Raw genomic sequence first — 17,430 nt, 5'->3', positions numbered from 1 at the left:
CAGTGAGTAAGACGCATTTTCCTCTCTCTGTAAACAAGCTATAAACAAGTTATGAAAGCCACACAGCATGCTGCTTAACAGCATGGAAATAGTCTGTATTGTAAACAGTCCCTTTAGCAGAGCATCAGCCTGAAGGCTTCAGTGAATGCAGGTAGTGAGGGTAATGACCAGCTGGAGGGGATTTCTGGGATCCTTGGGAACTGGGAATCCCTTGTCATGTATTAGGGAAGCAGAGCTGTTAATGAGGTGGCTGTTTCCTGTCCCAGGGCATTCCTTGCTCTGGACTTAAACTGTGTGAAGTTCAAATTCAGGTGCCTTTCAGGGATGTGTTTCCAGTCTTTTCCAGTCTGAGATGCATTTCAATAGACAGCTGCTGTCAGGAGCTCCTATCTTTCCTGCCTTCAGTGTCTTGGTTTGTTGCCTGTGTTTAGTCACACAGTACAAAGAGGTTTTTGTGCCTCCTACTTGGTAGGAGAGTGGTGGTGCTGCCTGGGATATGATGGCCAAAATGCTCACTGTACACTTGGTGTTAGGTTGCCACAGCTAATCTGTTTATCCACAGTAATTTCCTTTGGTCTCTGCTTTCATAAAAATAGAATTAGAGAAATAAATTGTTGAGCCAAGCTGGAGAGTTCTGAGAAAATGGGAACGTGCTCTGAGGTGGTAGGAGCCAGCTTGGCTGGCCCCAGGCTTCATACACTTGATTTCATAAACCAGTCACCCTGGAGAGAGTGACAGGCATGCAAGTGTAAATGTTGCAAGCACAAGCCATAATGAAAGCTGAGCTTTGATATCTGAGGCTTGAGCGAGCTCAGAGACAATGGGATGTGAACTTCACTTGTTTGACCTGTGTGCAGCAGGAGGGTTAGGGCTGTCCTGGCGAGTGCTTTGTTCATCAGCAGTTAACACTGGTACAGCAAGCAGATGCTTTCCTGTATTTGTGGAGGGGAAGGAACAGCATGTCACAGTCAGAAAGCAGACTGGTGTCTGGAAGTTGTCCTATGCTACAGCAGCGTAGGGACTTAATTATTTTGGCACAGTTATCCAGGACCTGTCTTACCTGGTGCCTGGGAAGGAGGGAAGTGCTACCTGTAGCTGTCCCCCCAGCCAGACCCCAGGTTAGAGATGCTGCTGGCTACCAGCCTGAGGGGCTGTGGCTGTTGCCACCTTTGCCACAGCCAGCTGCCAGTGCTGCCCTGTGAACTGGCTTTGGCTCTGCTGGAGGTAATGACCTCTAAAAGGCACTGGGTTTGTCCAAGTTGGTACTGAGCCGGGCTGTCAGGGCTGCAGGCTTCCCAGGATCCCACACAAGTGCCTTTTTTCCCACAGTGTCAGAAGGAATGTGGTTTAGTGATGGACTTGGCAGTGCTGGGTTAGTGGTTGGACTCAGTCTTAAGGGTACTTTCCAACCTGAATGATTTTGTGTGCTGCGAACAAGAGGTTTTGGTGGACCACAGGGTACTTTGCAGACCAATTTTGGGGTGAAACCACTCTGAAGATGCCCCATGCTGCTGTATCAACTCTGGAGGAAAGCCCGTCCATCCAGCACCACAGCTCCCTCCACGCCCTTGACTCACAGCACTCCACCATCCTTGACATATCCCTCTCTTTTCCACAGGGCAAGATGACTGGAATGGAACGAGGCCCTCCCTGAAGGCCCCGCCGGCCAGGCCAGTGAAGGGGGCCTACAGAGAGCACCCATACGGACGTTATTAAAAAGCAAACATGAGGGAAAAATATCAGTTATGAGCAAACAGTTGTTACTGATTCTTGTATCTCCCAGGATTCCCGTTGCTTTACCCACACCAGACAAGTAATTGTCTAACTGTTTTTCTTCGTGGCCCTTTTCCTCCCACTCCATCCTCACCCTGCATTCTGGCTTCTGTACGTAGTATTTTAAAATGAGTTAAATAGATTTAGAGGAGCAACTTCCAGTTCTTTTTGTTTTGTCCTTTTTTTAAGTGTGTAGGTGGCTTTTCTTTCTTTGTTGTTTAGCTAAAACACAAACTGTAACTTTTTTTAAGAAAAAGAAAAAAGTTGAGTTAAAAATGTTAGTTTCAGAAGTGACATGCTTTGCTTAGCAGTTACAAAATTAAGGTTTTGTTAACCCCTTCACTTTGGTTTTAAGGAACCCATAAAAGTTGTAGTTGCAGAATCCCAAAGTAGGCTACATTTCAAAATTCAGGGCTGTTTTTAAGAACTAATAGCATAATGTAACGGTAGTAGCTGCCGCCATTTAAAAGTAACCTCAGATGTCAGAATTTCCTTAAAAGCAGATTGCTGGTGAATTCTAAGTTTAAATTTTAATATGAAGGATCCTCAAACAAATTAAATAGTTGGGGGTTTTTTATTATTAATTTATTTTAAGGTAATTGACTTAAAAAAAAAAAACAACCAAATTAGGTTTATAAAATTGACTTTTCTTATGTGGGTTTTGAAATCTAGCCCCGAACGTGTGGTGTTGAGAGATGCTTGGGAAGCAGATTTTCCAGTGTAAAGGGGTTCTTAGTTTGGTTCTGTATGAAGAGCTTGGAAGGGAAAACCAGATCAAAGCATGGATCTGATTGCCCAGTGTTTGATTAGAAAGCAGAGTAAAATTGCCGTTTTATTCCTCTAGTTCTTGGGGCAGATAAATCAGCTCTAGTTTAAAACCAACATAAGTGTTCATGTTAGCGATCCATTGCGTTGTTCAAGTGTATCTCAACACTAGCTTTGCATAAAAAGGGACACTGCAGCTGAAAAAAAAATGAGGAAAAGCTTCACTTTGTACATAGGATAAAGTCCTAATTGGATTTGTACACTGTCCTCCCACTCTGTTCCTGAAGATTAAATGCTACATGTGTAAGTCTGCCTAACTAGGTAGCTAAAACTTGTCAAAATGTCTGCCTCAGTTTGTCAATAAAGTTTAGTCCTTTTTTAATCAAAGTAAATGTGATGAATTGTCATTTTTTTGGTTGAGAGCTAAAATAGCTATTTATATTTTTTTCATTCAGATAAATTTAAATTAACACTAAAGCTAATTGTCTTTTTAAAACCTGGAGACATTCTAAACCATGGTCGTTTGTGTAATCCTCACAAAAAAAACCTCACCAAGCTCATTGAGCTTCAGTTAAAAAGGAGAGGAAAAAAAAAAGGCAAAAGAAAAGCAAATTTGTTTTTCACCCCCTGGAAGTTGTTGCAATCAGTTTGATCCTGGGCTATGGCAGGAATCTGTCCTTAGGAAAGTAGTCATGGTTCTTTGCTGAATTACCAATTCAGATTTCAGCCTCACCAGGCTATTCCATGCTGCAGACTCCAGATTGAGTCTGAAATGGCTGGTTTAAACGTAGCGTGACAAAATGAGCGCTGAAAATTCCAAGGCTCAGCTGCCACCAGGAGGAGAAGGAAGGTTGCTTTCTGCTTCATGTTAACGCCCCTACCCCCCTTGGCTAAGCCCTTCCGTCTTACAGTGGCCTTTCTTTGGAAAGCCACATAAAAATGTAGCTTTTTGTTTGAGAAGGTGCTCCAGTTGCTCCTCATATCTTTCTGCAAGGGTGTGTCTGTCTAGAGATAGAATAGAATAGCTTAAACTGCTGCTTATATATGAAAAAGGGTTTGTATTTCCCATCTGCAAAATGAATCTGGCATTCCAGGGGGAGAGAATTAAACTGCTCGGGGGTGAAAAATAGAGCATTAGGAACCAAACTGCCTGTAGTAGTGCATGATTGAGGGGAATACTTTAAAACAAAAAGTTGTATTTGTAGATTGTTATTAAAGTGTAAATAACGGCATTTTCAACACTGGTTTGGAGTCAGCTTTCAGGGCATAATGTCTTGCTTGATGAAAAGATCACCCTATGCCCCCCTTTTAAAGGAAAATTATCGCAGGAGAATCAGGATGTGTAAAGCTAACATGCATCGCAAAGCCCAAAAGGTAACCTAAATGTCTGATTTTAATAGCACATTTCTCTTTTACATAAACTGTGACGGCAACTTGCATAAACTTTATTGAACCAATTCTGCAGATGTTAATTTTAGTGTAAAAAAAATGGCAAAAAATTGTTTAAAATAAACATTAAAAACACCCAAACCACATGCTTCTGCATAAATCAGCAATAACTTTAATAACATGCCCTTTGAAACTGTAACGTAATGTGGGCAAAAAGGAATCGGCAAGCTTAAATCTCAAGGGATGTAAAATGACAGCGGATATAGATAGTCCTGCTACTGCCAACAACAAAATTCTGCTCAGTTACTTAAACATGTAAAATGATGGCCCTTTTTAGACCCCGATATTGCTATTTACTGCAAAATGCCCAAAGCTCAGCTTAAGTTGCATGTTTTCCTTCCTGTGTAATTGCATGCAGGAATCTCTCTGGGTTTTTTATCTTCTTTTGATTTGTGCTTGCCTTTGGGACACTCACAAATGTCTTCAATTTACAGGAGTCAAGAGTGCATCGTGCCGAATGACTTGGGTGAGGGCGAGCAGGGGCACCATGAAGTGGGTGAGTTTATTTATTTTTGCAACCCATTGCAAGCTGCTAATGTGTTCTGTGTGGGAACGGGGTGGGGGTAGGGAGGGCACCATCTGAGCTGTGAAATCAAAGCGATTCTTGCTATATGCATAAATAAATGACTCTGGAAGGCTGGTTACATGACTGACGCTCTTGCAGAGGTCACAGTGTGGAGGAAGCTTTGGTACATACCTGTGTAAAGCTCTCCCACTGAGATTCTGGAGAGAAGGAGGTTTAGGTGGGTTTGAAGAGATGGAAATGTGGGGAGATTTGTGTCTTAGAGCCAGTTCCTAGCTGAGATACCTCCAGGAGGGTGCTGTCAGCATCAGGGGCTGTTGAAATTGTTATCCAATGCTCTAGAAACAGAGCAGCCTGATAGGAATTCTTATGTGAACCCATAATGTATTAAAATTGCAAACTGCAGGTTTTCGATCGGATGCTGCCCAGCTAGATCTTGCTAGTTCTACCCCGTCTATGTCTCCATCACTTCTGGAATGGGATCTGGCTACTGGCTTTTGTCCGATATCATTGCCAGAGATGGTTCCATCAGTGGTCCTGCCAGACTGACTGGGACACGTTTAGCTCAGAGCCCTGCAGGGCTGCACACCTGTTGTCAGTGGGTAACATCATGAGCCTTCAGGAGGAATGCTGGACCCCCATCACCTTTGGGTGCTGGTGCTGAAGAGCACTCACAGCAGTGGGGCTCCCTCTGTCGGCTGCTCTGGCCTCACTGATGTGCTAAATCTCCAATAAATACCTTAATAACTGCATACAAGTGCTCACATACCAAGTGGCACTTTGCACCATGCACGAGTAGAGTGACCTGCGCACACAGCAAGGGCACATCTCCCCAGGGCCCAAAGGTAGAAGCTGGAAGCATTTCCTTTCTAGACAGCTCATCGCTTTCTGTCCAAGCTCAAGGTCCATAAATAAAAGAACAAAGAATCAAGTCCTTGCCATGTTGAAGAAGTCAAATGGCTTCAAAAGACAACTGTGAAAAGCCTTGGGCATAGGACAGAGAAGGACGTAAGTCTTATATGGAAATTTAAAGCTACCAAACCAGCTTCTCTTATCTTAGGAACATGAGGAAAGAGGATAGCAGAGGATAGTGGAAATGCAAGAGTGAAGTTACCCTTAAGTTTTCAACTCAAAAATTGAATCTGTAGTTTTCTGCTAGAGAAAATTATAACACGTCTGGATTTGTGGCCTGTTTATTGAATGCATCTTCATTTACAATGTAATTGGAACATCAATTTGTATGGTGGTGTACCAATCTTTCCCATTTCTTTCTTAATAGGCACAGCTTTTATATCAAGTGGAAAAGATTTGATAGAGATCATCTATTATGATGCAGTTTTTTACCAGTAGAAGTGGATCTTGTGACACTGCCTTTGGAGTAACACAGCTTGGTTGTGCATTGCATTTGTTGCATGTTTATGTAGAAGACTTTCATGTTATGGAGGAACGTAAATCTTAATCTACTGAAATAACTCTATATGGGAAAAGTTTTTTGAAAACATGCCCTGCATCAGACATCTTCCTCCCTCTCATAGCATTCCTGCATTTAGATTTTAGCCTGGAGTCTGCAGATGCTAATTTGAGGTCCCAAAATAGCCATTGGCACTTGATGTGTTTCTTGGAGGTAATCCAATTAGCCAGGCATTCCAAGGGTGATCCAGGACTGAAATTAGTCAGAGGTAGAGAATCCTTTGAGTGCTGAAGGGTGAGTCACTTAAATAACCTTCCTGTTTCTACTGGCACGTACCTGCTGGAGGTGGTAATCTGGCTCTGAGCTCACCAGTGATCTTTCATTTCCTGCTTTCCCCAAAGGGCTAATCCATATCTTATTATTTGTAGGATTTTGGTAAAGATCATAAACAAGATGAAGGCCCCAACTGTACTTGGTGCTGTGGGGTGTGATGTGCAGCAATGGTCACCTCTCCTCTCTGGAGGGGTTTCCCAACAATTCCGTTGTTTCCAAGAGTCGCATAGCTCTAGAAACACTCTCTTGCAGTGACTGCTCTGTGCCTCCACAGTCCCATCTCCTCTGGTCCATGCTTCCAGCTCTTTGGTGTAAATACTCAGGCTGGCCTTGCTTGGAGCTGCCACAGACTTGGACTTGACTCTTCCTTGGTGATATCTCACCATGCACAGTGGTTCATAGTCAGTATGTTGGGCAGCAGCAAGAGTGGGAACCAGAGCTTTCAGGGAAAAACACTCCGACTGGTATCACAGAGATATCTCCCAGTGGCTTTTCCTGCACAGAGGCTGTCATTCCCTGCCCGTTCCTTATGCCTGGTTTCAAGTTGCTGTTTGGATTATTAAATAAAGCAAATCGCTATGAGCTTTCTTCTATAACTTAGGGTATTCTAATGTTTAACTTAAACCACTGTTCTTTCAGTAAGGCTAAGGCATTATCTTGACACGGCCCTGTCAAACTGTCTGTTTGGTAGATGGGGTTTGAGAGCACAGCTGGATTCCCCACTCGGCTGTTGAAGCAGATGATTCCTTTAGTACAGAAAGAAGGTTTAAATTTGTACGAGAGCATCTGTCGCGAGCAGAGCCAAGAGGAAGAGTTCAGATGTGTGCATCTTCCTTCCCTCACCCCATGCCAGTGCCCTCCTCCAGAACACCAGGGCTGAGGGTGATTCCTGCAGCCAGTGATCAACCTTCTGAGCAGCCCTGGAGGAGGAGGGTTACAAGGAACAAGTACATATGGTGTTCTTGGGGAGGAAGATGGGGCTTAGGGAAATACTTTAATTGATAAGCCTCTACCATCTTGGGTGAGATGTTGGACACATGCCCCGTTTGTAAGCTTTGAGGGGAAGGAATTCCTGCAGGTTACCCTGGGCCCGTGGGAGCTCCCATCTCTGATGTAGATGTTACTCCTTTCTACTCAGGAAATTCAGTTACTGTGAGCACAGAGCAGAAACCTTTGCTGTTACTGCTCAGTTGAGGCTTCTATTGCTACCATATGTTTTACTGAAAGTGTTTGTCTCTGTGCTCATTTTGTTCCTTTTGCAAAGTGGGATGAATCTCCTGATGAGATGATTACAGATCTGATAAAGGAAGGTTAAGATGCTGTTTGCTCTGCTGTGGCTGGGAAATAGGAACCTGCCAGCTCTTGGTGAGTTTTGGAGAACACCAGAGTGTTGGAGAGCTTCTTGGCAGCCACAGATGCTGGAGAGCACCAGCATGCAGGAGTACTGACATAGAAAGTGTTTTCCAGCAAAGCTGCTGCTTTACTGCTGGCTTCAGAACCAAATACTGCAACCAACAGCTCATATGCAGTGTTACAGATGCAAACCTGGCATCAGGTTTGCCTTTATAGAGTTGTCAGTACTGTTGCCTTTAGAGTTGTTCCTGGAGGACTTTGACAGCCTCAGGTGTCTGGATGCTCAGTTTTTTTGATGGCTTTGCATGATAAGAGGTTTCAAAACCAGTAAGAAATGAAAGATTGTCCTGATGAAAGGTCTTTAACTGCAGAGATGGACAGGGCTTGGAGCAAGCTGCTCTAATGGAAGGTGTCCCTGCTCATGGCACAGGGTTGGAGCTGGATGAGCTTTAAGGTCTCTTCCAACCCAAACCATTCCATGATTCTATGAAAGGGCAAGAACTGCAGAGATTTCCCCATGAAAGCTCATTAATCAGTAGAGGTGGCCCTGTGAAAGTTCATTAATTGCCTCCAGCCCAGACGTGGGTGATTCTCAGGGTTGTATAATGCTCCATCTGCACTCAAGCGTCAAAACACCCACGACTTAAGGAAATCAGTGGAAAACACCACACGTAGCTGGTGGAGATGGTGAAAGCTGATCAAGGTGAATCACAGCATTAAAATAACTCGCAGTGGAGATGGCTGGCAGAGTGGGGAGCTGGGGCAGATGTTGGAAGTGATTAGTCATCCCCTCAATAAAGGCCTAATGAGGTTTATTGCCCTGAGGTCTCTCTCTTGTGTCTCTTCCCACCGCGGAGCTGCCGTTCCCGTTCCGTCTGGGGGATGGAGTCGGGGGGGGGTCCCAAATCCCCCCCAGAGGTGTGTCCGGGGGGGCGGGGTTTAGGGGCGGGGGCGTGGCCATGCGGGCGCGCACGCAGGAGGCTTGTCCGCTGCCGGCCGCCATCGCCCCGCCCGCCATATTGTGCCCGGCGCAGGCTGAGCGCGGCCGGAGATGGGTGAGGGGGGCGAGCGGCGGCGGGACTGGGACCGGCACCGGGGCGGGGACGAGGGAGGACGGGGGTGAACCGGGAGCTGGGGGAAGGGCCGGGCTGCCCGCGGGCCGCTGCAGAGCCCGCAGTTCGCCCCGCCCCGCTGCCGCCGCGAGGGGGGCGGCTCCCGGGCCGCGGCCTGGTCCGGAGTCAGCGGCGCTGCTTCGGAGCCGCGCTCGTCCCTGCAGCCCAGGTGCGTGCTCCTGTAGCTCCTCTGGAGTCCCCTTCCGGAGCCGCTAGTGCTGCTCTGCAGGTTTATCGTGCCCCGGTGCAGTCACCGGAGCCCCCCGGTACTCTCCTGTGGCCTGTGCTGTGAGCCTGTAGCTCTCACTGCAGCCCTGCCTGCTCCCCGAGGCCTTTATAGCCCCCACTGCTCTCTCATCGCCCCTACTACTCCCCGTGTGCCCCCCGCTGCTCTCTTGTGGTCTCTGCTTGTGCCCGCAGATTTCCCCTTTCTACCCTGCAGCCTCTGCCTGCATCCTTGGAGTGTTTGTGGCTCCTGCCTGCACCCCTCTAGACGTTACAGCCCCTGTCCTCTGCCCTCACAGCCGCCACTGCCCCTTCAGAGCCCACAGTGAGCTCCTAGAGCCCCTGACCTGCACTCCTGCACCTCCCAAGTGTCTCCCCCAGCTCTCTACCCAGGCCCAGCACTTGCATCCTACAGCCTTCCCCTCTCAGACTCTCTTGTCGTGGTGTTGTGGGTGTCGAACTCACTGTTTTGAGGTCCTGTGCCCCCCCCCCGCCTGTGTATTGTATCGCTGTGCACAGCCCATCCTGTTCACCGGCATCCCCAGCTCACAAGGACTCTGTGTGCCATGGCACGTACTGGGGTTTCTGCACTTCACTCTGTACTCCCAGCCCTGCAGCCCCCTCTGTGCCCCTGTGATGACACCCACCTTGGGGTGTCTTTGCTTCACTCAGGTCTGGCTCCAGGCACAACTCCTTTGTGCTCTGTCCCTCATTGTTCAGGACTAGTGCATCACTTGCTGGAGGACTGGAGCTCATCCTAAGCTTTAGACCTTGTTTAAGAGCAATCTCTAATCCTTCAGCAGTTATGTTTTTCCTTTCCCCAGATGCTCAGTGATGCAAACCGGAAATCAGCAGTCAGTAAAAGAAAGGTTGAGCAATTGCTACGGCCTGATCTGGGTTTCTTCACAGCTCAGATTTCACTTGTAGTAGCTGGTGTGTTATCACCTGGCCTTTTGCTATGGTCTGTAGATCTCCTAAGGTTAAACAGGATCTAGAGGGAGGGCCTTGTTATGGGTGTTATGGTTTACACTGACAAGAAAGCACTAGAAAAGCTAACACTGGACTAACGTCTTCTTGAGCTCCGTGCCATCCAAACATACAACAAAATACAACTCTAAAAGTGCTAGTTATTTTTTTCCCTCTTAAAGGAGCAAAGCAGGAAGAAGCCCCTTTGTGTGCTCTTCTGGTATCCCTTTAAAAGACTTGTGAATCTTTTGATTCCAGAACAAAAATGGGCAAAAGGGGACCTAGATAGAACCCCCAATTTACTCAATCCTTTGGGCAAATTATTTAGCATCTCCATAAGTGTATTTGCTCTGCCTGTAAAACAGGGATAACACCACAGCCATGCAGATTAAGTTCCTCGTAAACTGCTTTGGGTTGGGAGAGAGGCATGAAAAGCTGTTTCCTGCTCCCCTGGAAGCCTGCATACACTAGGCTTTAGACTCAGTGAATTCGCAGCACCTTGACAAGCTGCTGCATGTCCAGGAGTCAGGAGCTATCTGGAGCTGCATCTATAGCCTGTGGCAAATACAGGAGGTGTAGAAAGGGGCTGAGCAAAGTGATCCTGCTTTTTCCTGCAAGGCAGCAGTGTGAGCGATGGGTTATGGCTGACACTGGGGGCGGGAAGCAGGTGAGCCTTAAATGATAAACCTTTTCCATTCAGTTCTAAGGCCTGCAGACGTCACCAGGTGGTGAAGAGCAGAGAAGGCACCTGGCAGAAGAGCCCTGTGCTCCCTCTGTTATTATGGCAGGGGGAAGACGGGGCCCCAACCGCACGTCCTACTGCCGGAATCCCCTCTGTGATCCCGGTGCCGCTGGCAGCTCTGGCCACGCCACAAGTTCCTCTGTCACGGGCGTGCGCTCACGCACCAGGTACATCCATCTCGCATGTCCTCACACCAGCTGCTCCTCAGCAAGCTGTGAGACCACCTCTGTGTCCCCATCTCACACACTGCTGCTTCTCCTGGGGCTCAGCATTTGTTGCCTCCCAGCGTCTAGCTGGGATCCTCTTTCTCCGGTAGCAGTGTCCATGCTACGTGTTCTAACTGGGATAATGTGAGTTCTGATTTCCCTGAGTGCTTTATCAGAGTGTGACAGGCTGCCAGGAGACAAATCTTTCTTCAAAGCCTTACTCTGGAGTTCAGGCTGTTACATCTCTTGAGTCCTGAAGTTAACATCAGTCTAGGGTAGAATTTAGCCAGGTCAGGTGATGTGTGGGTTGTGTTTGGGGTTTTTGGCAGGTTATAACCTAGCTGGTTCATTGCATTTCTGCAACTGAAGTAGAGAGGAGGAAGGAGAAGCAGAGTGCCAACAGCAGTGCATAAGCTGCAGGTGCCTTTTTATGAACTCTCTGTGAAGAAAATGTGAGATCTGTCTTAACATGCTCCTTGCTTACAGCCCCAGGCCAAGAAATTTATAGGGATACAGTTATTCAAAAAAGCTATTGCAAGGCCACAGACGATGGAGCAATCCACCTTGTACTTACTTTGCTGTGAGAGCACACACAGAGGTCCTTGTCATGAGTAGGTAATGTGGTACAAATCCACGCCCCAGTGTGCCTCCAAGGATTCACCTCTGATAGCCATACCCTCTGATACGGTATCAGAGGGTAGCCGTACCCTCTGTGGTAGCCTCCATCACCTACATGGCAGTCCAGGCTGAGAAGTCCCGAAGTGCTTTATATGTGTGTGAGACCCTTGGTGCTGCTTTTGCAAGAGCACCCTTGGGTCTCGTGTGTCTGTTTCAAGCAGAAAAGGCTTTGTGTTTCTATTTAAAGCCCTTTTCTGGGAAAGGGCTTTAAATAGAATTTAAACGGGAATTCATGTTTGTGTACAGGAACAGAGTTTATTGGTGGATTTATCAGTCCTGAAGAGCTGAATCAGTCTGGGCAGCTTGAGAATGTGGGCATTTCAGAGAGGCAGCTCAGGTTCCTAGAGTTTTCCCTTCATGCACGGCCTTACTTTAGGCCATCAGGAGTGATGCACCGTGTCCACCCCTGGGCTCAAAGGCTGTCTGCAGTCATACTCTGAGACTGTTGTGGTTTCATTTTGGAATTTTCAGTAGGAGTTTGTGCTCTGTAGTTCCTTTGAAACCCACACCCAGATTCCTTTGACTGTTGTTATTTAGAGATTGCAAATCAGGAGAGATATATCTAGTGTATATTAATTCCCTTCCCTTTGAGTAAAATGGTTGCTGTCTGGGATTGTGTGCATGCTCACACATGCATATGCACCTCTGACTATACTTGTTTTTCCTCCATAGTTGAATGAAATTGAAGAATGGGAAAGGGCTTGGGTTTAATCGCTCTGGATTTCATGTTCAAGTACTCTTAGAAATGTAAATAGCAACTTGAGGCCGTAAAGCTTCCAATTAATTAAGAGGGCCACTGGTTACCTCTTGAATAGCAAAAAACACAGCTATGGCTTTTGAACCTGATTCAATGCAAGGGATGTAATGTCAAATGACCTGGTGGTGTAGGCTGGCCTGGTTCCAAATGCTCCTCTCACTGAGAAAATTCCTGCTCACATCTGCTGTAACAGCCATCTGAGACACCTTTGGGTGCTGATGCCTCTGGTTTGTGGCAGCCAGTGACCATGAGTCAGCTTAGGTTTCACAGTCAGTATTAGAACACTGTACAGTGTGAGCATGTGGGCTGGAGGACAACATTGTGCTGATCTTTAAGTGACTGCTGGCTTTCACTTTACCTTAACAGGAGTGGTTCAGGCACAGGTCTTTCAAGCCCACCCTTGGCAACTCAGACAGTTGTCCCCCTCCGGCACTGTAAGATCCCAGAGCTGCCTGTGGAGAGGAGTGTGTTGTTTGAGCTTCAGCTCTTCTTCTGTCATCTCGTTGCTCTGTTTGTCCACTACATCAACATCTACAAAACGGTGTGGTGGTACCCACCCTCCCATCCTCCTTCCCACACATCACTGGTAAGCACTGACGGGCAGCTGGTGGTGGGGATACTCATGGGCTGTCTCCTTGGTCCTTAGACATTCAGTTTTCTAGGTATGTTTGATGCATTCTACATGTGACACTACAGCCCTGGCAGGTTGCTCAAATGACTCTTATTTGGGAAATTTTGGTCAGTGACTGTCTGCTTGGCATTTGACATGGTTTAATGGTGACCTTGGCAGTCCTGGGGTAACGGTTGGACTTACGATCTTAAAGGTCCTTTCCAACCTTGTTGATTCTGTGATTCTGTGCTTCTCATCCCGGAAGAGAGAGTCCAAGGAGAAGAGAATAATTCTCTCTGTTGAATGTGGGTTTCTGGTGCCTGATGGAAAGTAGAATCACTTTGGTTTTGTCACAACAGAACTTTCATCTTATCGACTTCAACGTGCTGACGGTGACAACGATTGTCCTGGCACGCCGTCTGATCAGTGCTATTGTGAAGGAGGTAAAGTCTCCAAGCAGATCTCAGACCTATTCTTTCCTCTCGGGTGAAACGTAAAGCTGTTGCAGTTCCAAACTCTTCTGTCCTTTTCTAAAGAACTTTGTGCTATGTCCAAGTCAGAAACTGAAGCATGGGAAGAACAGAGAACAGAAATGAGTGCCCCAAACCATTGCTGTCCTTCTGTGATTGCTTCTGAATTACTGTCTCAACTAGACTGTAGTAATTCTGCTTTCTTCCTTGTGAAGAACAGTCTTTGGCTCTTTTCCTGTTCTCTTAATTACTCCATCTCTTCGCAAGGAAGAACCAGTGTAGGTCAGTTTCTGCTGACTGTGGTGAGCAGGTCCAGGAGAATGGTCTGGTCACACTGATAGCTACCACACGTTAACAAGAAACTCTGAAAGCTCTCCTCATCCCAGCTTGAGGAATTAGGTCCGGGTTTATGGAGAGTCCAAATTTCAGCCTTGAGAAAGCCTCTCCTTCCTAGTGAAACAGAGCCTTTCACTAGCTCTTCCTTCACTCATATGAAGTTGATTTCACAGATTGAGTGCTGCTCATTTACTGTTTGCTTCCCGTAGGAAGAGTGGATGAGTCTCCCTTCTGCCCAGCTCCCTCTTCTCCCCCTGCAGGCCTCACAGAGTGGGAAAGTCTCCCTGCCACGCTCTGTTTTCCTGGTGGTCACTCGGTTTGCTGTTCTCACTGGCACAGGCTGGAGTTTGTGTCGATCGATAATTCACCTCTTTAGAACCTACTCTTTCCTTAATCTGCTGTTCCTGTGTTACCCGTAAGTATCTCTTCTGTCACTTGTGTGTGATTTCTAATGTTGCTTCGGTGCAGTGGGTGGTGCTCAGTTGAAATGAAGCCTGAGAGTAAATAAGCACTTGATTGCCTGTTAACAGAATTTAAACTACCCTTTTATGTCCTTCTGTGTCACATTTCTTCTTGGTGGTAGGGCATATAACATTTACTCATATTTCAGCTTTAATGTAAGCATTGATTTGTAGATTGCTCTGGAAAGGATTGTCTGCTTTTCTCATGGTAGTTAAAGAACCTGTGTCTTTGGTTTACTTCAGTCATTGGGTGCCTCTGCCAGGCAGTGAATCAAACAGCTTCCCTGCTTCACGTTAACTAACAAAAGGAAGCCTGTTCTATTTCCAGTAGCTCCCTTTTCCCTAGTAGGTACAGGAGGAAGTATCTCAAAAATCTGAGACTCTGCTTGTGTTTGAGATCAGATTGGTGAAGTTCTTTCCTGGAGTTTATCTAGGTACCAGATGCTGTTTGGGAGGGGGATGTGATCATGATGCTGATCTGCCACCAGCGAAGGCATCACACGGGGAGCTTGTAAGGAAGTAACGGCCTTTCTGCACTTTGCTGCCCCAGGTTTGGCATGTACATTCCCTTCCTTCAGCTCAACTGTGACTTTCGGAAGACGGGGCTCTTCTCCCACGTGGCCAACATCAGTCCTAGGGAGACCAGCGAGGTGACCTCCAGGAGCCGAGACTACCTGAGTGTCCTGAAGGAGACGTGGAAGCAGCACACGCGGCAGATGTACGGCATGGAGGCCATGCCCACGCACGCCTGCTGCCTCTCCCCAGATCTCATCCGCAACGAGGTGGAATACCTGAAAATGGACTTTAACTGGCGGATGAAGGAGGTGCTGGTGAGCTCCATGCTCAGTGCCTACTATGTGGCCTTTGTGCCAGTCTGGTTTGTGAAGGTGAGCAAGGGCCAGCACTGCTCTTGTGGATGCTGCTCCTCCAGGACTGGCTGGGGAGGGTTGCGGAGAGGTGGACACAGAGATGAGGTCTGATTCTTGCTTCTCACTTAGCTGGAACCTGGGAGAGGTCAGTCAGGGGGCTGGTCTGCATGCACAGCCAGCCGTATCAAACCCTTTTAGAGAGGCCGTGTGAAAAGCAAGAAGCAAAGCCATCTGGGTTTAGCTTTGCTTCAAGTCCAGGTAACAGAGGACAATATTACCCTGATAAAGTGTATTCTGACTGTCAGGAACGTGTGCATCCCTTTATGAAGGAGCTCTGCCTCTTCCTACTTCCCCATGAAGATAGAAGGACTGCAGGCCACCCAGTCCCCCACACACTGACCTTCTGTGAGGACAGAGCCCTGGGACAAGGGGATTGACTTTAGTAAGGGAGGCAGTGAAAAAGGAGCCTGGACCTTATTAGGATTATTAGCTGTTTTATTTAAGTTCTTGATACGTTGTACAGTGAGATAAATGTCTTATAGTAAATATGTCAGACTTCAGGGGTGAGCCCAAGTCCCTTCCCCTGCAGGGTTGATGCTCCCACCCATCATCAGCTGAATGAGGAGAGTATCAGGAGCTGTCTTCCTGCTTTTGTGATAGGGTAACAGCATATTTTCACTATGGTGTGTTCAGAACTTGTACAGCAGCCATCCTATGTGGGTGCTTCTTTCTGAAATGGGATCAGTAGCTCTGCACAAAGCCCTCATTTTACCTACCTGAGTGCTTTGTATCACACATTCTTCTTGTCCCCCCACAGAATACTCAGTACTATGACAAGCGCTGGTCATGCGAGCTCTTCCTCCTGGTGTCCATCAGCACATCAGTGATCCTGATGCAGTACCTCCTACCTGCGCGCTACTGTGACCTGCTCCATAAAGCTGCAGCGCACTTGGGCTGCTGGCAGAAGGTCGATCCAGCCCTCTGCTCCAATGTGCTGCAGCATCAGTAAGGAAGCAGCTGACTCCTGGGGCTGGGGCTGGAGTTTTCTCTTAGCTGGCAGGCCTGTTGACGTGAACAGGGATGGGATGGGGAGCTCAGCTTTCCAGCCACCTCTCCTCCTCTTCTTGCTTACAAGAAAGAAAAACGAAGGCAGAGTTGTTGGCTGACACATCTGACAGCGTGCAGACACTGTCTGTGCTGTCCACTTCCAAGTGCAGCAAGCAGATCTCATATTTGGAGATATGCCTTCTGCTTGTTGCCACAAGTAACTGCTGCTTGTCACTGCCATAATTCTGAGCCTCGGTGGCCAAACTCTGGTCTCGCAGCTGTGGAGGTGGCTCATATGTTCTCCTGTCTGATGGTGGGACAACAGCAGACCCCCTTTCAGCCATGAAGGTAGAAATCAGAGCGCTCTGCTTGCTCCCTGCAGGTGGACAGAGGAGTGCATGTGGCCCCAGGGAGTGTTGGTGAAACACAGCAAGAACGTATACAAAGCTGTGGGTCATTACAACGTGGCGGTGCCCTCGGACGTCTCGCACTTCCGCTTTCATGTAAGGTCACGTCTCCTGCAGTCGTAGAATCCCAGCCTGGTTTGGGTTGAAGGGACCTTAAAGCTCCTCCAGCTCCAACCCCTGCCATGGGCAGGGACCCCTTCCACTGGAGCAGCTTGCTCCAAGCCCCTGTGTCCAACCTGGCCTTGAACACTGCCAGGGATGGGGCAGCCACAGCTTCTCTGGGCAACCTCTTGGTCTTGTCTCCTGAGTGCTGAACTGCCTGAGCTCGCTCTGGTGGGAGAGCTGTCTATGGTGTGCAAGGGTGGCGGAACAGGTTGTGTTTGGCATGTATTATTCTCCCATTGGCACTTCCAGAGGGCAGTTGGTCCCTGCAGCCCAGGGCTCTGTCCAGAGCCACTCAATGGTGAATATTAAGGGAAATCCGAGGGGAATCCCCACAGGCCTCTGCTACATGCATCCTGTGGAAAACACAACCCAAAGGGTCTCATTGTGGTCTCCTACAGTTCTTTTTCAGCAACCCCCTGAGGATCCTCAACATCCTGATTCTGCTGGAAGGAGCCGTCATCTTCTACCAGCTTTACTCACTGATTTCTTCAGAGAAGTGGCACCAGACCATCTCGCTGGCTCTGATCCTCTTCAGCAATTACTACGCCTTCTTCAAGCTGCTGCGTGACCGTCTGGTGCTGGGCAAAGCCTACTCCTACTCTGCCAGCAGAGACTCAGAGCAGAAGTTAAATTAAACCAATTGCACTGGTGCTCAGCTGATGACAAAAAACAAAACGAGATCCTCAGAGCTTTGTATTTTTGTTACCACTGCTTTTTTTTTTTTGATAACTGATGTAATTAAAAGGAAAAAAACATATTTTTTTACTCCCAA

At 47.5% G+C, this 17,430-nt stretch overlaps 2 protein-coding genes across 7 annotated transcripts in view; both read left to right on the top strand.

The window, feature by feature from the left end:
* The window catches only part of KHDRBS1 (KH RNA binding domain containing, signal transduction associated 1), a 21,685-nt gene extending 14,835 nt beyond the window's left edge, over nt 1-6,850 (top strand). For 2 of the 3 annotated variants that reach the window (XM_062634086.1, XM_062634088.1), the window contains one exon: nt 1,619-2,930. In XM_062634086.1, coding sequence (XP_062490070.1) covers nt 1,619-1,716 — 98 coding nt within the window. In that variant the 3' untranslated portion in view covers nt 1,717-2,930. Of the gene's footprint in view, nt 1-1,618; nt 2,931-4,421; nt 4,484-5,789 lie in introns of those variants that run through there. The other variant, XR_009967696.1, reaches the window with a different exon arrangement.
* TMEM39B (transmembrane protein 39B) lies at nt 1,737-17,430 on the top strand. 4 transcript variants are annotated; one of them, XM_062634083.1, is made up of 10 exons: nt 1,737-1,813; nt 4,422-4,483; nt 10,611-10,819; nt 12,660-12,879; nt 13,263-13,346; nt 13,970-14,124; nt 14,721-15,057; nt 15,857-16,044; nt 16,469-16,589; nt 17,057-17,430. In XM_062634083.1, the coding sequence occupies exons 3-10, from the start codon at nt 10,692-10,694 to the stop codon at nt 17,291-17,293; spliced, it is 1,470 nt and encodes a 489-aa protein (XP_062490067.1). In that variant the 5' UTR covers nt 1,737-1,813; nt 4,422-4,483; nt 10,611-10,691; the 3' UTR covers nt 17,294-17,430. The 4 variants fall into 4 exon arrangements, with proteins under 4 accessions (XP_062490067.1, XP_062490066.1, XP_062490068.1 ...); XM_062634084.1 differs by lacking the exons at nt 1,737-1,813; nt 4,422-4,483 and adding exons at nt 8,564-8,662; nt 9,769-9,877; XM_062634082.1 differs by lacking the exons at nt 1,737-1,813; nt 4,422-4,483 and adding an exon at nt 8,547-8,662.

The sequence above is a fragment of the Pezoporus occidentalis genome, unplaced genomic scaffold (genome assembly GCF_034315485.1).
Source record: "Pezoporus occidentalis ecotype Australia unplaced genomic scaffold, CSIRO_AGI_Poc_V1 ctg412, whole genome shotgun sequence".
Taxonomy (NCBI): domain Eukaryota; kingdom Metazoa; phylum Chordata; class Aves; order Psittaciformes; family Psittacidae; genus Pezoporus; species Pezoporus occidentalis.
This window is presented reverse-complemented; position numbering and strand designations above follow the sequence as displayed.